The sequence below is a fragment of the Medicago truncatula genome, chromosome 3, assembly GCF_003473485.1.
Source record: "Medicago truncatula cultivar Jemalong A17 chromosome 3, MtrunA17r5.0-ANR, whole genome shotgun sequence".
Lineage (NCBI taxonomy): Eukaryota > Viridiplantae > Streptophyta > Magnoliopsida > Fabales > Fabaceae > Medicago > Medicago truncatula.
In genome coordinates, this window is record NC_053044.1 from 56,038,486 (window position 1) to 56,056,995 (window position 18,510).

The window sequence follows — 18,510 nt, forward strand, 5'->3', positions numbered from 1 at the left end:
GTGATTTTAAAATTTCAAAGGATTCAATGAATTTTAGGGGAAAAAGAACAAACTTTCAAGCGTGAATGATAAAAATAATGAACAAATAAATTCTAGTGTTTGAATAAAGAAAAATAAAATAAATAAAAAATTCTTTTACTATTGATTTTCAAATTTTAAGAATTTTATGAATTTTATAAGATTTTACGGGACTAAAAAACACTCTAACACATTATTCTCAATACACATTTTTTATTTGTTAAAAATGTTATTCCCACAAAATTCAATTGTACATATTTAAAATTATGCCAGCACTTACAAATCTTTCAAAAAAAAAAATTGTGTCAGCCATTACAAATCGGTCGAGTTTACACGAGTGTTAACTTAGTCAAACTCGTTAAACCTTCCGATTTTACCAGAAACCGAGTTTACCTCAGAGTTAACACGATTTTTGTACCTAAAAACGTAAATTCGATAATCTCAGAGAGTTAACACTCGATTTGCGGAACATTGATTACGATATACTCTGTATAATAATATTCTCAATACAATTTTTTATTTTTTTATGAGATAGAGAGAGGGAGAGAGGGGGGATGAGAGATGAGAGAGAGAGAGAGAGAATGGAGAGATAGAGAAACGAAGAGAGAAAGGAGAGAATAGGGAGGGGAGGGAGAGAGAGAGAAAGGAGAAGAAAGAGATAGTAACTTTTAAAAGAAAAACAATCTCAAGAAATCTCATCTTTTTATGAAAGACTTGTTAAAATTACACTACAAAATCCCACAAAATCCATCAAAATCCAATTTATTAAACAATCCTTCGAAATTTGAATGATTTTGAATACCACAAGACTTTTTTTAAGTGATGAAAAGTCTTGATTGAATACCTCAAGACTTTTTTAAAATGACAAAGAGTCTTGATTGAATATCACATGACTTTTTTTAAGTTACAAAAAATCTTGATCGAATACCACAAGACTTTTTCATAATTAAAAAGTCTTTTAAAATCCCATAGAATCCTAATCTAATACATCCCCCTAAGTCTAATCATTCTTGTGTCATATAAAGGATAGATCAGGGGTCTAGTTACATCCGGTCTGGTTGGGCGATTTTGTAGAAACTAAATGAATGCGACGTCGTTTTTAGAGAACCAGAACCTCTGACACTTGCCCTAACCCCCTGATTCACAACCACATACTCGCCGGAGCACCACCCTCAACGTTGAGTCGTTCACGCAAACTCGCCGGGAAAGTCACCGTCATCAAATCCTCCTTGTAAGTTCTTCTGTTCCATTTTCACTGATTCTTAGAACTTTTGTTTTGATTGCTTCATTACCGATATAGTATTTCAAATTCAATGTAGCGGTTAATTGTCATTGTTCTCTTCAAATTCGGCGCTAGCACGAAGCTTGTTTGGTGATCAGAGCTACCGAAACTCCGTAAGAGAAGAATCTCAATTTTTCTATTGTTTGATTCCCAATTCAACCTAGAAATGAGTTCAGGTATTTGTTTCTCTTTCATTTTTTTCTTCTTCTTTAATTTGATAAATCACTCATATGTCTCATGGTTAAGTTTCTATGTTTTGAAAATCAAAGAAAATTATGATTTGTTATACTGGATTCAAAATTGTGTGAACCGATTTAGGTCTGTTTGGATTAAAAAAACTTATTTTGAACCTTATATCATAAGTGCCTATGTAGTATAAGCTATTTCTAAAACAAATGATTAAATAAAGTTAAATTGTTTTCATATAAGTTATAAGCTGTTTTCACAAGCTATCTTGAAGAGCTTGTGAAAATAAGGTGAAAATAGCTTATGAACATGTCATAAATTGTTTTTATTAGTTTTCCCAACGAGTCTTATAACTCATAAGTGCCTGCCTGTGCAGTAGATAAGTTCAAAACTTCAAATAAGCCAATCCAAACAGCTCCTCGTTGTTCTCTCTAGTACTATAATATAAGCTATTTCTGGCCTCTATTTGCTTTGATTCTAAAATTGTATTCTCTGAAACTGTTGTGATAATTAGGTGGTGCATTTGGTGGCAACCGAGGGCTCCGTCCGGTGCCTCCAGAGAAGGGAGTTTTTCCATTGGATCACATGCATTTGTGTGACCTGGTATGCTTCTTCTCTCAATTCTCCATCAACAACTGAAGATTAAGATGTATATTATATTTATACGTCAAATAATAAGTAAAGCCCTTGCAAGTTTTCGTCTTTTAATTATGAGCTAGGTTTTTATTGATAGGTTAATTTCAGCGTTAAGGACAGAGTTTAAGGTATTTGGCCCGGTGATTAGACTTGTTAGCTGTATTATAGTCCATTTAAACAACTTAGTGATTGTAATCCCATGACTTTTGAAATAATATTCAGCAAATCATTTCCAAATTTACAAAATTTGTCCAGATTAGAAACAAAAATGGGGGTTTACTCATCAAAGTTAAATTTTTTGTTCTATTTAGATTCTCTAAAAAGGTAAAACTAAAGTGAACCGAAAAGAATAGAGTGTGTTTGTTCTAATGTTAACACATGTTCCAAAGTATGCTTAACACCAGAGCTGCAATTTGTTGCTATGTCTGTAATGTGCATTTTCGAGTGTTTGATGCCAAAACAAACTGGCAGTAGATTGTTTCATTCTTTTCAGTTACACAGATGCTGTCGGAGTTTATCATGTCAGTCTTCTTGTACCTTAATTTCTTTATTGGCCTCATTTCAGGACAAGAAAGAGTATCTCAACTGCTTAAAGACTGCTGGGAACAAGTCTGAAATATGCAGGGGGTTCTCAAAAAAATATCTGCAATGTCGTATGGAAAAGTGAGTTGGTTTCACTGTACTATAGATGTAGTTATCCTAACATTTCTGATGTACTTATGGTAGCTGAATATTATTACCAGTTACCATAGTCTAACTTGATGAATAAGCAGCTTTGTCAAATAATTGAAGTCTTTTGTGGATTTGAGTTAATCATTCTCAGCTTATCTATTTGAGCGAGCATTGCAGTTTTAGCGGGGAAACTCATTACTAACTAATTGTCACTTTGACCATGAAATGGAATAAAACAAAATACAAAGACGAACCTACCGAAAGTCTTGATTATCAATATAATTATATACCAAAAAGAAAAATTGCTGGAATGAAGAGTCATAGATGTGTCACAACTATCACATATGAAGGATACTCCCTGCGACAAAATTATATTGATAATCAAGAATTTAGACTGAAATATATGCAAAATTTAGACCGAAAGATAAGCAAAGGGGTCCAATTTGGTCCAAAATTTTGAACCGGAAACATTTGACTTGGGACTCCTTTTGCTTATATTTTGTTACAGGGGACTAACATGGAGGAATTACTCCAATAGCTCCTATGGCTTCCATTGTTTGTCCAAGCCGTAATTTTAAAATAATTTAGGCTTTGTTTGGGAGTTTGGAGGGGAGGGGAGGGGAGGGCTTTGGGGAGTGTGAAATATTGAGAAAAATGGAGATATCTTTCATATTTTTTCGAAGAGTATAGTTTTAGCGAATGATAAATCAATGCTTATGATTAATATATTTTTTATTTTAAAAATATTATAACAACATATATTAAATTTGAAGAATTCATATTAACCCCTCAAAACCCTCCTCCAATACAATTTTTGAGTTCTCCCAAATGAGGAGGATTTGGTATTATAAACAAACCCCCCAAAGCCTTCCCCTCCCCTCCCAATTTCCTCCACTTACTCCTTCCTTTTTTCCAAAACCCATCCCTCTCTTCCCCTCCAAACTCGCAAACACCGCCTTAGTGTCTTCAATGTTTTTGTACAAATCTCTATTGTTCTTATGATTCTGATAACCTGTTTTAGTTGTTCTTTGCATAGGAGTATGGCAAGATGTAGTAACACAGGTTGAATGCTATTTTTATACGACAATTTGCAATGAAATTATTAAGTCTCGTCAATTTGTAGTAAAGCTGACAGTTCTAGTGGACATATTGATCCGTTTTTATTATTTATTGGTAAATATTGATATGTTACTGCTGTTGATGTTATTTCTGGTATGTATGGATTTTAGGTTTGTTTTGATTGGAGTTGTGTTATCACTGGTTAGCTATGAACTTTATAATTGACATCTTGCAGGAACTTGATGGCAAAGCAAGATTTGGCAGAACTTGGTTTTAAGGAAGGTAATGCAGAATCTGCTGTAGGGAAAACTACTGAGAGGATTGGTGATCAAGAGCAATGAACTCAGAGAATTTAGAATGTATATTAATATTAGTTTTGAGGTTAAGTTTTGGTAATGCCATTCTTTCCTTTTTCATTCAGTTCATTTGATAACCAAATGTCTAACCATATAATAATTATTAGTTTTTCTTTTTTCAATACATTCAGTAGTCATTTTGTACATTTGAAAATTCACTTAATATATTGTTTTATAATTTAATAATAATTTACTAATTAAAATATAATATTTTGAAATATTTAATTTATAGGGATGTGATTATGATTCAGTAATGATCAAATCAGTAAGTTTGATCTGATGCTGTTATTGGGTGATCAATTCAATCATGATACTTTGTCCAAAATGTCACCCATTGATCAGCCATAACAACTAAACAATGTTCATTGTCACATAACTACTATAACAAAGCCATTAAGGTGGCTTGTTTTGTTGTTGCAAGGCTATCAAAATATCTTGGGATCAAAGTTGAAGTCATCAAAATAATCAGTAAGTCTAGGTCTCAAAAGGCTAGTAAAGAAGTTGAGACCAATCCACATAAGATTGCTCGTCAACAATGAGACCATCTTCTAACTGTGGCTAGTGGTATGATAGAATTATTATCAAACTGGAGGCACTGTTTTATTGTTCAGCTATGATTATAAGCAGCAATAAACTGTTCACAACTCACAAGGAGAAGTGTTAAAATTGTTACAAATTCTAAAGTAGCTTCACACTCACTGCACTGTTATTTGCTTTCACCACGTTATGAAACACACTGCCACAATTTTAAGGATAACATTGAAATTCACTATTTAAGGTATTAGCTTTATAAGTGTTCGATAAATTAAGACTTTATGCTTGGACATAGCAAAATGTACAAAGGGTTCAGTGACTTGTACACGACTCACATATGCGCATTGCATGATACTTCAATGAAAAGTTTGTTTATTTCAATATTGCATATAACCAACCATATTAACATGGCACCATAATACAAATTGATCAAACCACAACATAAAAATATCTCTATTCCTCGACTGGACACACCCAAGAAGTGCTCTCAATAACACAACCCAAGACTTATTTATATCTCGCATAATTATTTAGCTATATATATCGTTTTTATTTAGATCAAGGAAGAATTTCAGCTTTAGGATTACCACTTTCAACTGGGGAGGGTTGGAGATCATTTATTAGGAGAAAGTTGGGTAGTTTATGAATATTTTATTTTCTTATCAATATTGTTTTGCATGGAATAAAATTGGCTCCATACATCACTTCAATTTATAAAACTATTAACTTGCATGTTTACTTTTGCTTATAATCAAGTCTTGAGGGAGTACTTTTATTTTGAGTGACAAAACTGAAGTATTTTACTTGCTCAATAGTTAAATTGGTTGACCTCAATCATAGAGCCTGTGTATATGCTGCTGCCTATATCTGGTGTTTGTTTTAGAAATCACAATTCTATTTATACTAATATAGGTGAATCAGGTGACAAGAATGAATTACTTGCCTTCTCCATTTGTTCTGTTTATGCAACTATCAGATTGTTTTGAAACACTGTTTTGAATCTGGTGATTAATTTAGTGAATTACTCTGGTCTGATAACCGACATCCAAATAGGAGAACGTTGCATCCGTTAATATAGGCATTAGGTTCTGCTGACAGGCCGTTAAAGTTTTGCTTTGCAAATCCTTGTTTATCAAATGCAAGAGTTCCTTTCACTGGGCAAATAATACCATTCCGTTTGGAGTTCACTTCTGCATACTACCTGTTCTTGCATGCACCCCTTGCTTAAAATATTAAGAATTAAGACAGTATATATTCCAACATTTCAACCTTACATTTAATTTCTAATCTCATTTATTCTTTGCGTCCTTTTTTCCATCATAATCCTCACGTGATATTTCTTCCTGATCACTCCTATTTTTATTCGGTGTGGAGATTGAATATAAAAATGGTTACGGAAGTATAATTTCTCAAATTAATAAGAGTAAATATAAGTTGACACCCTTTTGTTTGTACCACTCTTGTACCATCCTATGTGGTATGGGTATCTTGGTAATTTTACCTCAAAACTACAACCACTCTTTAATCCACTGCTTGTCTCTCATAACCACTCTTTAGAATTGTACAAGACAAACAACATTGTTTTAAAAGGCACGAGGGGATCATTTCCTAAGAGTGGTACAAAGGTGGTATGCCACCTAAGCATGTCCACCTATCATCACTCAATTAATAATGGACAACCTGATGAAATTATATGCACGAGGAATTTGGTAATTAAGTGCATATTTATATTTGTGGTAGGATTGTTAGAATCATGATTTATGATGAACTATCATCATTTTGACGTGGGGACTGAACTACTCTTATTTGTAAGAGGAACCAATATAAATTACTTTGTGTCTTTCTTCTCTCTCTAATTCTTTATCTTTTATTTACGTCTTTTTTGTGTCTTTCTTCTTTCTCTAATTCTTTATCTTTTATTTACGTCTTTTGTATTGCTGATGCATTCAAACTGCAACATCAGATTTTGTCTAGATTGATCTTAACACTTTGAAAAAGAAATCGAAGAAAAACTCAAACAATTTATAGTGGTTCCAAGTTATAACTTTGTAGCTAAATCAAAATCATTGATTTTTCAAACTAACTGCTCATCAAAATAGACACTGAGCTAAATGCCAGTTAATTGTCTAATTTAAAGGATTAAAATTGTAAACAGGAAAGATGGCAAACTTCCAAAGAAATGGACACTGGAAACAAACAGCTGCTTGTATGTGGATAAGACAACAAAATCAGACGGGTGGTCGGGATCACGGGCGCTGCACTGAGACATGTCATGTCATCTCCCAAAAAGGCCCCACGTCTCTTAGATCAAGTCCCATTTACCAAATCTTTAAACCTTTTCCTTTGACAACAAATTAACAATAACCCAACTCCATTTCAATCAATAATCTTCAGATAGCAACACCTCAACTACCCTCTTGCACAATTAGCACATGCACCACCTATGGATGTGAAAAAGAAGAAGGAAAAAAACACCTGTTTCTAATTCTTTAATTATTTATCATTTTTACACTTGTATCATTCTGAGTTTATTTCGTTTGCTGCATTACATGTCATCCTTAGTAATGACTTCAAAATGAAATATTCGCTGGCCTGTTGCTAAGATTCGTTGAGGGTCGAATTGCATCTTCATGGCATTGAATTGGGTCCATTTATCTCCAAAGTGGTCCATCCACTCCTGCATTGTTGTGTAATGGGGTAGGTACTGTTTAACCCCTATCTTCGAATCATGACAGAATCCCAGGATCTGACGGTTCTGATTAGTCAGGTGCTCCAGTGTCTCAGCATCCAAAGCTGATCTCAGAAATGCCACCAGGTAAAACACCTCCTCGTCTGGTGTCACCGCCGAGCTCCGATGGTCCCACCTAACACCAAAATCTCATTACAATCCATCACTAAAATCATGTTTTGGATTTTTCTTTTCATACAATCAATGATGCAAAACGGTATAAGACAGTAGCTACGTTGTTAGCAATGGTTTGACTTGTCAGGCCAACATGGAATCTACACGTTTTTTGTTTATACAAAAGAAAATTTGTTCTCAAATATCTTCATACGTATCCATTCAATTCCGTTTGTTTTTTAAATGACACTTGTCTATTTTGCAAAATTTACATAGGTGTGTGTATAATTTAAACAATGTGAGTATAATTATCTATTAAACAAGGGTTGCAGTTGAAGGTTTATTTGAAAAAAAATAGTTTGAATCTAAGGTAATTTGAAAATAATCAGACTAATTAGGTGATTTAATCCTTTATTGATTTGAAAATAACTACCTTTAGAAAAATGTTGGTAAGTTACCCACAACTAATTAAAATTAATCACATGTAATCCATTATATATATCAAACATAGAATTTATAAGAAAAATGTTAATGAATTACACTTGGTTGTTTCTAATTGAATTGCGGATAACTTTATTTACAATTTTTCAAAGACATCCTAGAATTTACCTTATTCATATATGAAAAACATTTTTGTACATTTATATACCAAACCAATACCTTAAAAGAGAAAAAAGATTCAAAGAATGATACGATAGATGTGATAAATTGACTATACCATAAAAAAAGAAAAATAGAGAGAAAAATAAATGTTGAATAAGAGTGAAGATTTAAGAATGTCCAATTCTCATTGTTGGGGCTTGGAGTTGGTGGTATATTTACATTAAAACTTATGAGGTTTTTTTTTTTTTGGCCGGAGTTTAAATCTTGTAACTTACATGTATTATCATTATGCCTTATTGTAACTGATCTAAATTCAAAGGAAAACACCACCGGTGGTGTTTGCATGCACATCCGACGCTGTCAATTCAACTAGGTTTTAGTAGCAAGACATCCCTACCTTCAAGGTGTGGGTCCTTATTGAAGATCTTCTGACAGCAGAATCTTCCCATTTGGATGATACATCCGTCCATTTTTGTTTGCTTCTGGTCTAACACAAAGGGAAAGTCAAGAAAAAGCGTGGCATCTCCTAGCTGGCATTGATGCAGATTTTCTTTACAACCCTTGTGTCTTAATCTCTTCCAACTACATCTACATGCACATATTGATGTGCATGGTTGTTGTTCTTAATTTCCACATTTGCCATTTCCACTTGGATTGGCATTCTTTAGTCCCTTATTCTTTTATTTAGTGACACTAGCAGTTCTTCACTACGTACTCTATGATGATCTTTTAAACAAATGTCGCCTATTTCATGAATTATTGTGGGACTGACTTAGTATAATGCACGTACAAACAAAATATACTATATTATGGTTCACAATTATTGTTATTTAATAAGATCAAAAGGATTTCACTATCCTAGCTAGCTCTACTTTCTCTCTTTCTCAAAAGACCTTAACACCTAGCGATAATTAGATGTCAGCAACAAATTATGTCGTTTATAAAACGAGTGGATTTATGCACGCCTGCAAACATACAGTGGTTTTATTCTATATGACGAGGACATGCACGAATTTGATTATTATTTTAGTCGACATGCATGAAAAATGACAAGTTCAGCAATATATATACATATATGGATCATTCGGGAAATAAACTTACTTGTTTTTGTTCATAGGGTAGATGAGAATAGGCCCACTTGTCTTATTTCCCAAAATGCCCTTGAATACACCCTTATCAAAATCTTCTATCCTTGATTTTGGAACAAAAAGATTGAGCCATGGATGGGGAACGTCCCATAAACCCTTGGATCTAAGTTTGAGTTCTGCCTTATGTACACGATCCAGGAAATCCACATAAGGCACGTCCGTTGTGAACACTGATGTGTCTATAAAATCTAACTTTTTCAATAGAGCTTGTATCTCCTGCACCATAAAACGATGTCCACACAATAAAAATCTGTAAACCTGTCTTTTTGTCGATGCTAATGCAAATACCATATGGATCAATCAAAATTTAAAACCACAGACAAATTAATATAATATAATTTAGTTAATATTTTTAAGTGACCCGAAATATTTTATCTCTGAGTATTGAAAAAGAAGTTAGAGGCTGCTTTTGTTAGGACGAAATTATCTTTTGCATGGATTGAGGAAAGCTAAAAGAAAGAGAATAATCTAGTGGGCTGCCGGCGCGGTTTAAAGTTCAAACCAAAATCTGTCATGTCTTGTCTTGAACATGGGGGGCAGAAAGTGATTCCCTTAATAAGAATTTTTCATATATAATTAACTAACTTAAAATTACAATTGCTTAAACTATTTGCCATCTACTATCTCCGTTCCTTTTTAATTGTCACATTTTGACATTTTCCTCATACCAAGATAATTAACGATTGATATTACTTTTGATGCAATAAGTTATACTTTTACTATAATGACTTTATTCATTTAATATCCATTTCATATATTTCTCTCTCCACAATAAATAACTAAGGACAATATTGGTAAAACAACATTTAATGTTGCATTGAACTTTTAAAAGTGACAATTAAATAGAAACAAAAAACTTCTCCAAAAGTGACACTTAAAAAGGAACGGAAGGAGTATAAGTTATTATGCGAATATATTAACCAACAAACATCATTCTTTCATGTTTGTCTGTTTGCTTTATTAGGGTCCATAATTTAGAAGAATCAGGCATGCTTTTTTCAATGATAGGTTACTTGTTATTTTGATTTTTCGATGGAAGGGGTTGAAAACACCTTATCACTCGTATGGTATGGTTAATAACCAAAATATTGACGGCGGATTTCCAACGTTAACTTATTCGGAATATGATATGGAAGGTTGTTCAATAAAAATAGATAATATAAATTTAAGCTCGCTATTTGCTGAAAATTTAAATATGCAGTATTGGATTGCACAATCATAATTTTTCTAGTGACATTGTCACCTTGATTGAACAACCAATGATGTTTCAAATATGACTAGTGATACATGTACACCCCTCATATGGCAATACACCTCTTATACCTATACAAAATCCTGACATGTGGCCAGGAAAAGGGAGAGAAGATGAAAGAGAAAGTATGATTGTGAGATGAATTTACCAAAATATACTTAATGCATGAGGTGTACAATAGGATGTATGATTAAAGGGTGTTCACGTAACATTTTCCTTCAAATATTTGAATATAGAAATCCACGAAAGCAAGGAATCCAAATTCGATATGGACATGTTATTATACACTAAATAGCCTTTTTTTTTTTTTGAACAAAAATAAGCTAATTTTATAAAAACAAAATTATGATATACAAATGTTTCATTGTCATAGCGCATTAAGAGAGTTTAACGGTTAATATATTAATTGTAACACCGAAAGCAATGGTAGTAACTATCACAATTCACACAAACAAATTAAACAAGGAAATATATATGTTTGGGCATACGTACCTCATCAACAGAATCAGCATTTCCTTGGTGGTAGTTTTTGGTCACCTCCAAACAGTACAAAACACCTCCGTCAGCATTAAGGGAACTGATTTTAACAGGATTACTCGGTGAAAAAAAGGAAGACCTCCAATTATTGATAAGTCCTTCGTCCACTATCACAAAACCTTCAACATAGTCGAATCTCTGGCTCGCTGGTTTCCCATGTAGAGAGATGAGAAACTCCTGGTCCTTGCAAAAGGTTGAAAAATTCGAGTACAAAGCTCGTATCCAACGAACCTGTTTAATATATATATATTCATAACATTATATAACAAGAAATCTGCTTGATTAAATTTAAGAAATATACTAACAGGTGCTACTAGATAAGAAGTCCAAAACAAAGATGAACTATTATATTGTGAATGACGAATGACATATTCAACACCTTAAAACTTAAAAATATAACTAACCGGATAAAACTTATCAATAATTTTTATTTTTAAAATTTTTAACAAATATCTATATAGTATTTGTTAACATAATCCTAGATTTAAATAGCACGGTTCTCGTGAGCTTAGTAGGTACAGGTTTGGGGTTCAAATCCCGGCCACCAAAAAAGATGGTTTATTCTAGATTACCTTTGAAGAATGGTGGGTAATTTACCCACCAACCAATGAAAATGAACAATTTGTTGGTGGGGTCAAGATAGTTCATGGATACCACTTAAAAATATGCTTATGTGGCTAATGTGTATTGGTTGGGGTAAATTATCCACCATTCTTCCATGGTACCCTAGTTGTCACCAAAAAAGATTTAAATAACACGGTTACTATAGTCATAATTTTCCTTTTAGTTGGTCCAGGTGCAAGCAAGCAGGCGACACGTAAACAAAAACAATTTGCCATATTTATAGTATTGGAATTAAGAGGTGGTTACCAAATCATCCACTTTGAAAACGACCATTTTTAATTGTATGATACATAGACACCCTTAGGTGGCAATACACCCTTTGACACCCACACAAAAATCTGACACGTAGTCACGTGGACCCCGTACAAGCACACTTTCTCTTTTCTCTCATCTTCTCTCTTCCTAATGCATGGGATGTACAAGGGTGTATGGAAATAATGGGTGTCTATGTATCATTACTCTTTTAATTGTTAGGTTTTAATTCGCTGATGTACGAAGAAATATTTCATAGAAAAGACATATCATGTGCTACAGAACCATGCATGTTGTACCGACTTCAAAACATCACAATTTTAGAAATGTATTTTTAATTTTTAAAAATTAATTATAAATGTATATTATGATGGAAAATTTTATTTCTTTGAATAGAATTATGTGTAATAAAAAATTTGTGTATAATGTGAAAGTGATTGTCATTTCCTATCATCTTCTCCATTTTCTATTGGCTCAATTTGCTCCTTTCATATAATAACCACCCACTTACGGTGGTCAAAATCTAGTTGCTCAAAGTTTATTATCTTTCATGCGTAATAAATCCTGGAAAATATTACATGAACACCTTTTATTCCTACACCCTATGTATTAAGGATATTTTTGTAAGTTCATCTCACAACCACACTTTATCTTCTATTTATGTAGGGTCCAGGTTGCTACGTGTCAGAATTTTGTGTGGGTGTAAAGGGTGTATTGCCACATGGGGTGGTACATGTATCATCACTCTAAATCCTTGCTACTAAAGAGCATTGTTCATGTCATTATTATTCAATTTTGAGGGAGCGTATTATGGGCAATCACAAAGCATTAGTTGTTATTTTTTTAAAACCATCAAAATTAATTTTGAGACATGTAATGTACTTTACAAGGAAAGAAAGAACAAATTCACTGTAAAATTGTGTAAGATTTGGCGAATCAGATAATGAAGTACGTAAGAGAGAGAAGGAAAGATATGCACATACTCTTTGTGGAGCTGGTTGAAGAGCAATTCTAGCTCTTGTGATGATTCCAAATTGTCCAAGACCACCAAGAACAGAATGGAACAAGTCTGAATTACGATCTTCTGAACACGTCAACACCTCACCCTTTCCTATATTAATACACAAGTACACATACCATGACATACCAATTTGAGAACAGTACTAGGACAGTGGGAGAATGAAGAATGCATTTTATAGTAGTGATTAATTAAGTAGCAAGCAATTAACTTATTATTAAATACCTGTAACTACATCTAGCTCAAAAACATTGGAGATTTGAGGACCGTGATTGAAGGTTTGGCCACTAATACCACCATTAGATAGAGTACCACCCACAGACAAATACAAGTAATCAGTCCAAGACATAGGTGCTAACCCATACTCCAATGTTGCCTTCAGAACATGTATCCATAATTCACCACCCCAAACATCCACATACATTTCTTTCTCCCAAACTAGAGGACCCTTAATTCCTACACCTCCTTTTCCCATTTCAATCACCACTCCTTTCATCCTTGTATCCGCTTGTCCGTTTATTGAGTGTCCGTGTCCTCTCGCTGACACCGCAAAGTACTGCTGCCATTTATACGCCGCTTTAACTACCCTTGCCACGTCATTGGCCGACGCTGGTCGAACCACCGCAATCGTCTCTCCTTTGCTGCTTAACCTCCCAAAATCCAATGAAGCTGCTTCTAATTTAGCGGCCTCCGTGCTTACTTCACCTTCAAGTCCTATGTGGAGGATCTCCGTTAATGTTTGATCCACTGTTAATCCTTCAGATACAATTATACGGCATATGGTGAATGTCAACAGAATAGTAACAACGTTCTTGATGTTGTTCTTCACGGTTGCCATTGATGATTATTTATTTTTTTCAAACCCTATATATCTATGATATTGTATATAACGGAAAACTAATTATACAAGCCCCTAGCTACGTGCATGTGCGACCCATATGTAATTAGCTAGAAAAGATTAATAAGAAAAGTGGGTTATAGAAAGAAAAAATGTTGGGAAACTAGGTCCAAAGAGAACAAAATCTTGGAGCAGCGTTGTGTTGTGGATTGACGTAAGCAGGATTTTCACTTTAAAGATTTTGTACGAAAGCCAATTTGCAGAAATGAGATAAAAGAAGATTCTTGCTGCTCGGTCTCACTTTCTTCTCTCTAGCTAGCTACCTTAGATTTCTTTCTTTTTAATCTCTATAGTATAGGTGCAATTTAGTGAGGAGTATCTTCTTGAGGAACGAGTATATATGTCAGAAAGAATAAAAGAAAAGAAAGAAAGTGTGGTGTGACTGTTGGTTGTGAATTATGTGATGAATGGGAGTCCGAGTCATAACTCTGTGTGTGTCTCGGATTTCAGATACAAATCCTCTCAATTTATAGAGAGAGACACGCAATAACTGCTAGAACCTGAGGAGAGGAGGGTTAAGAGATAGACCTTGAGTTTGGAAAGGCACGGCACGTGGGACAAGCCACCAGTTATGTGCCTCATTATGGAAATATAGTTGGTACTCTTACTTTCTTTTATAGAACGACAGAGAAAAAAAAAGGAAAAGAAAACCTAAAACATAGGTATTTAGGGGCATCAAAACTCAACATGAACTCCAACGTACTTATGGATACAAAATTATCCGCACTTGCCAGATATCCGCGGATAAAATCGGTCAATACAGTACAGATACTTTAACGGATATTTTAACTAGGAGTGTTTGCTGTACGGTTTGGTTCGTTTTTAAGGCTAAAAGTCATCCAAACAGACAAGATAAAAAAACACGCGGTTTGGTTTGATTCGGTTAACTTTTAAAATACAATCCGAACCAAACCAATGCAGTTTGGGTTGGATTGGTTGGTGCGGTTTTTTCAAGACAACATAATTTTTTGTTTCCAACATTAAAATCGAGTTAAAAATGTAAAGCACAACATATTTTTAGCAATGTTTTTAATTTCATTCCAAATTACATTTTCATTTTCACCAAACTACATAAACCAAATTAAAAACGTGGACAAAAATTAATAATGTTATGTAAGAAATGTAAAATACTAAGATTTTATCATTCTCTAAAACTTCAAGTAGCACTGTTAGCCTGCATTTTCGACAGGCTACAATAAATATAGTCAATTAAGTTTGACTCAAGTTTTGAAGAAGTCTGATCGAGTTTGACTCATGGTAAATAAACACATAAATACATTTTTTAAATAAAAAGCAAAGAAGAAACTCCACAAGATAAAAAAAAATATGTCATTTTATAAAAGTTTCCGTTGAGTTTGTATGAGTATTGGTATATGTCACATATATTTTAATTAGTGCTTTTATTATGTTGCGGTTTGGTTTGGTTTGGTTGGTAAAATAAAAACCGCAAACCAAACCAAACCATGCAGTTGAGTAAAAAAGTGATATGAATACATCCAAACCAAATGCAGTTTTTTGCGATTTCGGTTGGTTCAGTTTACGATTTTTCTATTGGGTTGGTTCGGTTTTGAACACCTCTAATTTTAACTACCTACTATTTAGTATATGTGGATGCAGGTTTGATGGTATCTACATCCGCGGATATACGAACCTGCTATTAAATTAAGTAAATTACATAATTAAGCTTATCACCACAAATTTGTTGAATCAAGAAGCTCTATTTTTGTTGAATCAAGAAGCTATATTTTTGTTGAATATGATGTATTGTATTTATGTTATTTTTAAGCAAGAAACTTTGTTTTTGTTAAATGTGATTAACTTTATTTATGTTTGTGCTAAATCAAAGAACTTAGTTTTTGTTTAATAAAGTAATTTTGTTTTTGTTAAATGTGATTAACTCTTCTTTTTTGTTAGAAATAAAATGTATGTATATTGTTATTGTAATGTATGAATATTATTATGTTTTGGTAAAAAGGAGAAAATGAATTATGTGATGAACTTTGTTGTTAATTAAATTTTAGGTAATTATAAAAAAAAGATCAACAATTTAAAAAAATGTTATCTATGGATATCTGTATATATATGTGGATTACCCGTATAACGGATATCCACGAAGATAAGGAGAGGACAAGGATATCATATTTATCCAATGGAACGAACACAAATATCATACTATTTGCACTCTATCAAAAGATCACAATAGTTTCTCTCTAAACACATGTTGGAAAAAAAAGTTTGGGATATGCTCATTTAAACCAAAAATATTCACCAACAAAGGAAACATATGCTTGCATAAGTGAGTGGTCCAGATGTTGCAGAAGATGGAGGATTTCTAAAGAAACTGTTTTGCAAATAACTCGTTGAATATAAATGTTGATTACCAACATCAAACCATGATAGACCCAAATAACTCAGTAAAAAGTGCATCCCTATCAACATCAAATATATATGTATTACTCTCATTCCACCAACTTACTTACTCCTAATATTCTCTCCCAATAAGAAATAAGGGCATGGATTAAATTTTGCATTAAATACTTTTAAAAAATGTCAACATTGTTTAGTAAAAAGGAACAAATGAATGAGCATTTTTGTTTTTGTTTATAAAAAAGGATCTGAGGAAGTAATATATTAAGTATCTATGTCATTTTGCAGTAATATAAAGAATTATTTTGTAGAACAATTGGGAAGTGCAATGCAGCAATGGCATTTGATATGTAGAATTGATGCGTAGAATGTCAGTTCAAATCCAAGATTCTGAGTTTTGTCATTGAACTCTTTGAGAAGGAAAAAAAAAACTACATAATAGCGTGTGAGTGATCGTAAAGGGGCAATACTTGTCTTGTTTATAACCATAAATTGAAACGATTTTAATATGTTTATCGATAAAAAACAGCGAAACCACAAATTGAAGGGGACTTGCTAACATAGTTTTTGGAAACATCGTGATATTAATGTATTTTAGATAAGAGAATATAATGAATAAATGAGTAAAATAAATTATTTAGATGAGAAAGTGATTAATTAAGAGAAAGATATAAACAATGTCATTAATATCATCAAAAATTAATGTCTTCCAAGTGCAATATTCCAAAGTCAATCGATTTAAGCATGTTTAATGGTGAATAGAGGTAGAAATTAAATAGAAAATATATATTTATCGTTACTTTTGTTGAAAATTTTGATTAATCTATATTTTTTTTTATTTGTATTTAAATTAGTTGAATTTGTTGTATTTATGATCACATAAGTCTTATATGATCCCTCACATATGCATGATTACTTATATTGCGCATATTTTTTTAATCAAATTCGAACACTCTTTAAAAAAATTAGATGTGAATTTTTAACAGACTCCAATGAAGTCAATGTTAAGATTTGATGCTCTAACTAGCATTGTTTTTAGGTTTTTTTTCCCCTCTCATTCTACCAAAGAAAAAATACAAGACTTATGTGTTTTCCTTATAAGTAGAGGTTGTTGTTGTGTACAAGTGTGAGTTATATGTCCCACATCGGATAAAACAGTAAAGGTTGAACGCCTTATAAGTAAGAGACCCATAAACCCATTGCCTTAAGGTTTTGGGTAAGAGTGTGACGTCTCTCTTGCTTGTGCAGTTGTTCTAGCCTTGATGTAGACTGTCCCCCGAGCTCCCCCAGTGACCCAACAGTGATATCAGAGCCCCCTTCGACGAAGGGTACGAGCACGATGAATTGATTGACTCACACTTGAGGGAGAGTGTTGTTATATGTACCACATCGGATAAAACAGTAAGGTAAGAGGACTCATAAACTCATTGCCTCACCTTATAAATAAGAGGACCCATAAACTCATTGCCTTAAGATTTTGGGTAAGAGTGTGGTATTGTTTTATCATCAATGCGGACGGGGCTCGCTTTAGCGACCCAACAAAGGATTAGAGCTAGGTCGTAGGGTCAACGTATAGATACGAAGGATCTGTGTGGGGACACAGTTGAAGGATTGTTCACGTGGGTGCTGATCAAGTGTAAAAGGGCAAAGGCAAAGCAAAACGCCAAAAATTACCCAAGTTGAACATTCTCTCATACTCTTCTAGCTTCTCTTTCTTTTCCATTCATTGGCAAAGGTTAATTAATTAATTAATTCGACAATTTTAACATAGCAGGTGTATATGTCTGCTATATTTGCTAGCTATATATAAATCACAAGGTCATAATCACTAATAATATTCCAACATCATGTGATTGCTTAACAGCACCCAGCTCTCAAGGGTCCAAAAAAAATAAAAACAAAAAATCTAAGGCTTAGATTGCATGGGTAAGTACGCAGTTAGGGCCTATTTAATATTTAGAGACAAAATTTATCCTAATTAAAATTCTTCCAGCGACAATCAGAAATTAAGAGCAAGTGGATGTTGGGATATTAATTTATTCCGCGTCTTAAAAGTAATGGAACTAAATTATTCAAACGAATTATTCCAAATATATTCCATGATAATGATAATGTAACAAAAATATGTTGATATGAGTAACAAAACCATAGATCAAGCTAAAATAAGATATGAGAAAAGAGGAATTTAGACATATAAGGAGGAAAAAACTATGGGACAAGAGGAAA

General features: G+C 33.2%; 2 protein-coding genes across 3 annotated transcripts; one reads left to right on the forward strand and one right to left on the reverse strand.

Annotated features, from left to right (window-relative positions):
- Positions 1-704: 704 nt before the first annotated feature.
- LOC25490231 (cytochrome c oxidase assembly protein COX19) lies at positions 705-4,355 on the forward strand. Of its 2 annotated transcripts, none has more exons than XM_013606718.3 (5): positions 705-1,249; positions 1,338-1,476; positions 2,001-2,089; positions 2,688-2,785; positions 4,089-4,355. In XM_013606718.3, the coding sequence occupies exons 2-5, from the start codon at positions 1,467-1,469 to the stop codon at positions 4,192-4,194; spliced, it is 303 nt and encodes a 100-aa protein (XP_013462172.1). In that variant the 5' UTR covers positions 705-1,249; positions 1,338-1,466; the 3' UTR covers positions 4,195-4,355. The 2 variants fall into 2 exon arrangements, with proteins under 2 accessions (XP_013462172.1, XP_039688093.1); XM_039832159.1 differs by having other exon boundaries at positions 863-1,253.
- Positions 4,356-7,204: 2,849 nt separating this feature from the next.
- On the reverse strand, positions 7,205-14,508 carry LOC25490232 (cytokinin dehydrogenase 5). The gene is made up of 5 exons (XM_013606719.3): positions 13,245-14,508; positions 12,985-13,112; positions 11,081-11,356; positions 9,290-9,552; positions 7,205-7,607 (listed from the first exon to the last, which is right to left on the reverse strand). Exons 1-5 carry the CDS (start codon positions 13,855-13,857, stop codon positions 7,289-7,291), a joined length of 1,599 nt encoding a protein of 532 aa, XP_013462173.1. The 5' UTR covers positions 13,858-14,508; the 3' UTR covers positions 7,205-7,288.
- Between the last annotated feature and the right edge of the window lie 4,002 nt (positions 14,509-18,510).

Coding starts and splice junctions, on each gene's coding strand:
- LOC25490231 (XM_013606718.3), top strand. Junction 2,090..2,687: donor ACATGCATTTGTGTGACCTG/GTATGCTTCTTC, acceptor GCCTCATTTCAG/GACAAGAAAGAGTATCTCAA. Junction 2,786..4,088: donor CTGCAATGTCGTATGGAAAA/GTGAGTTGGTTT, acceptor GACATCTTGCAG/GAACTTGATGGCAAAGCAAG.
- LOC25490232 (XM_013606719.3), bottom strand. CDS start 13,857: ATGGCAACCGTGAAGAACAACATCAAGAACGTTGTTACTATTCTGTTG. Junction 11,357..12,984: donor TTCAACCAGCTCCACAAAGA/GTATGTGCATAT, acceptor TATATTAAACAG/GTTCGTTGGATACGAGCTTT. Junction 7,608..9,289: donor TACCCTATGAACAAAAACAA/GTAAGTTTATTT, acceptor TTTTGGTGTTAG/GTGGGACCATCGGAGCTCGG.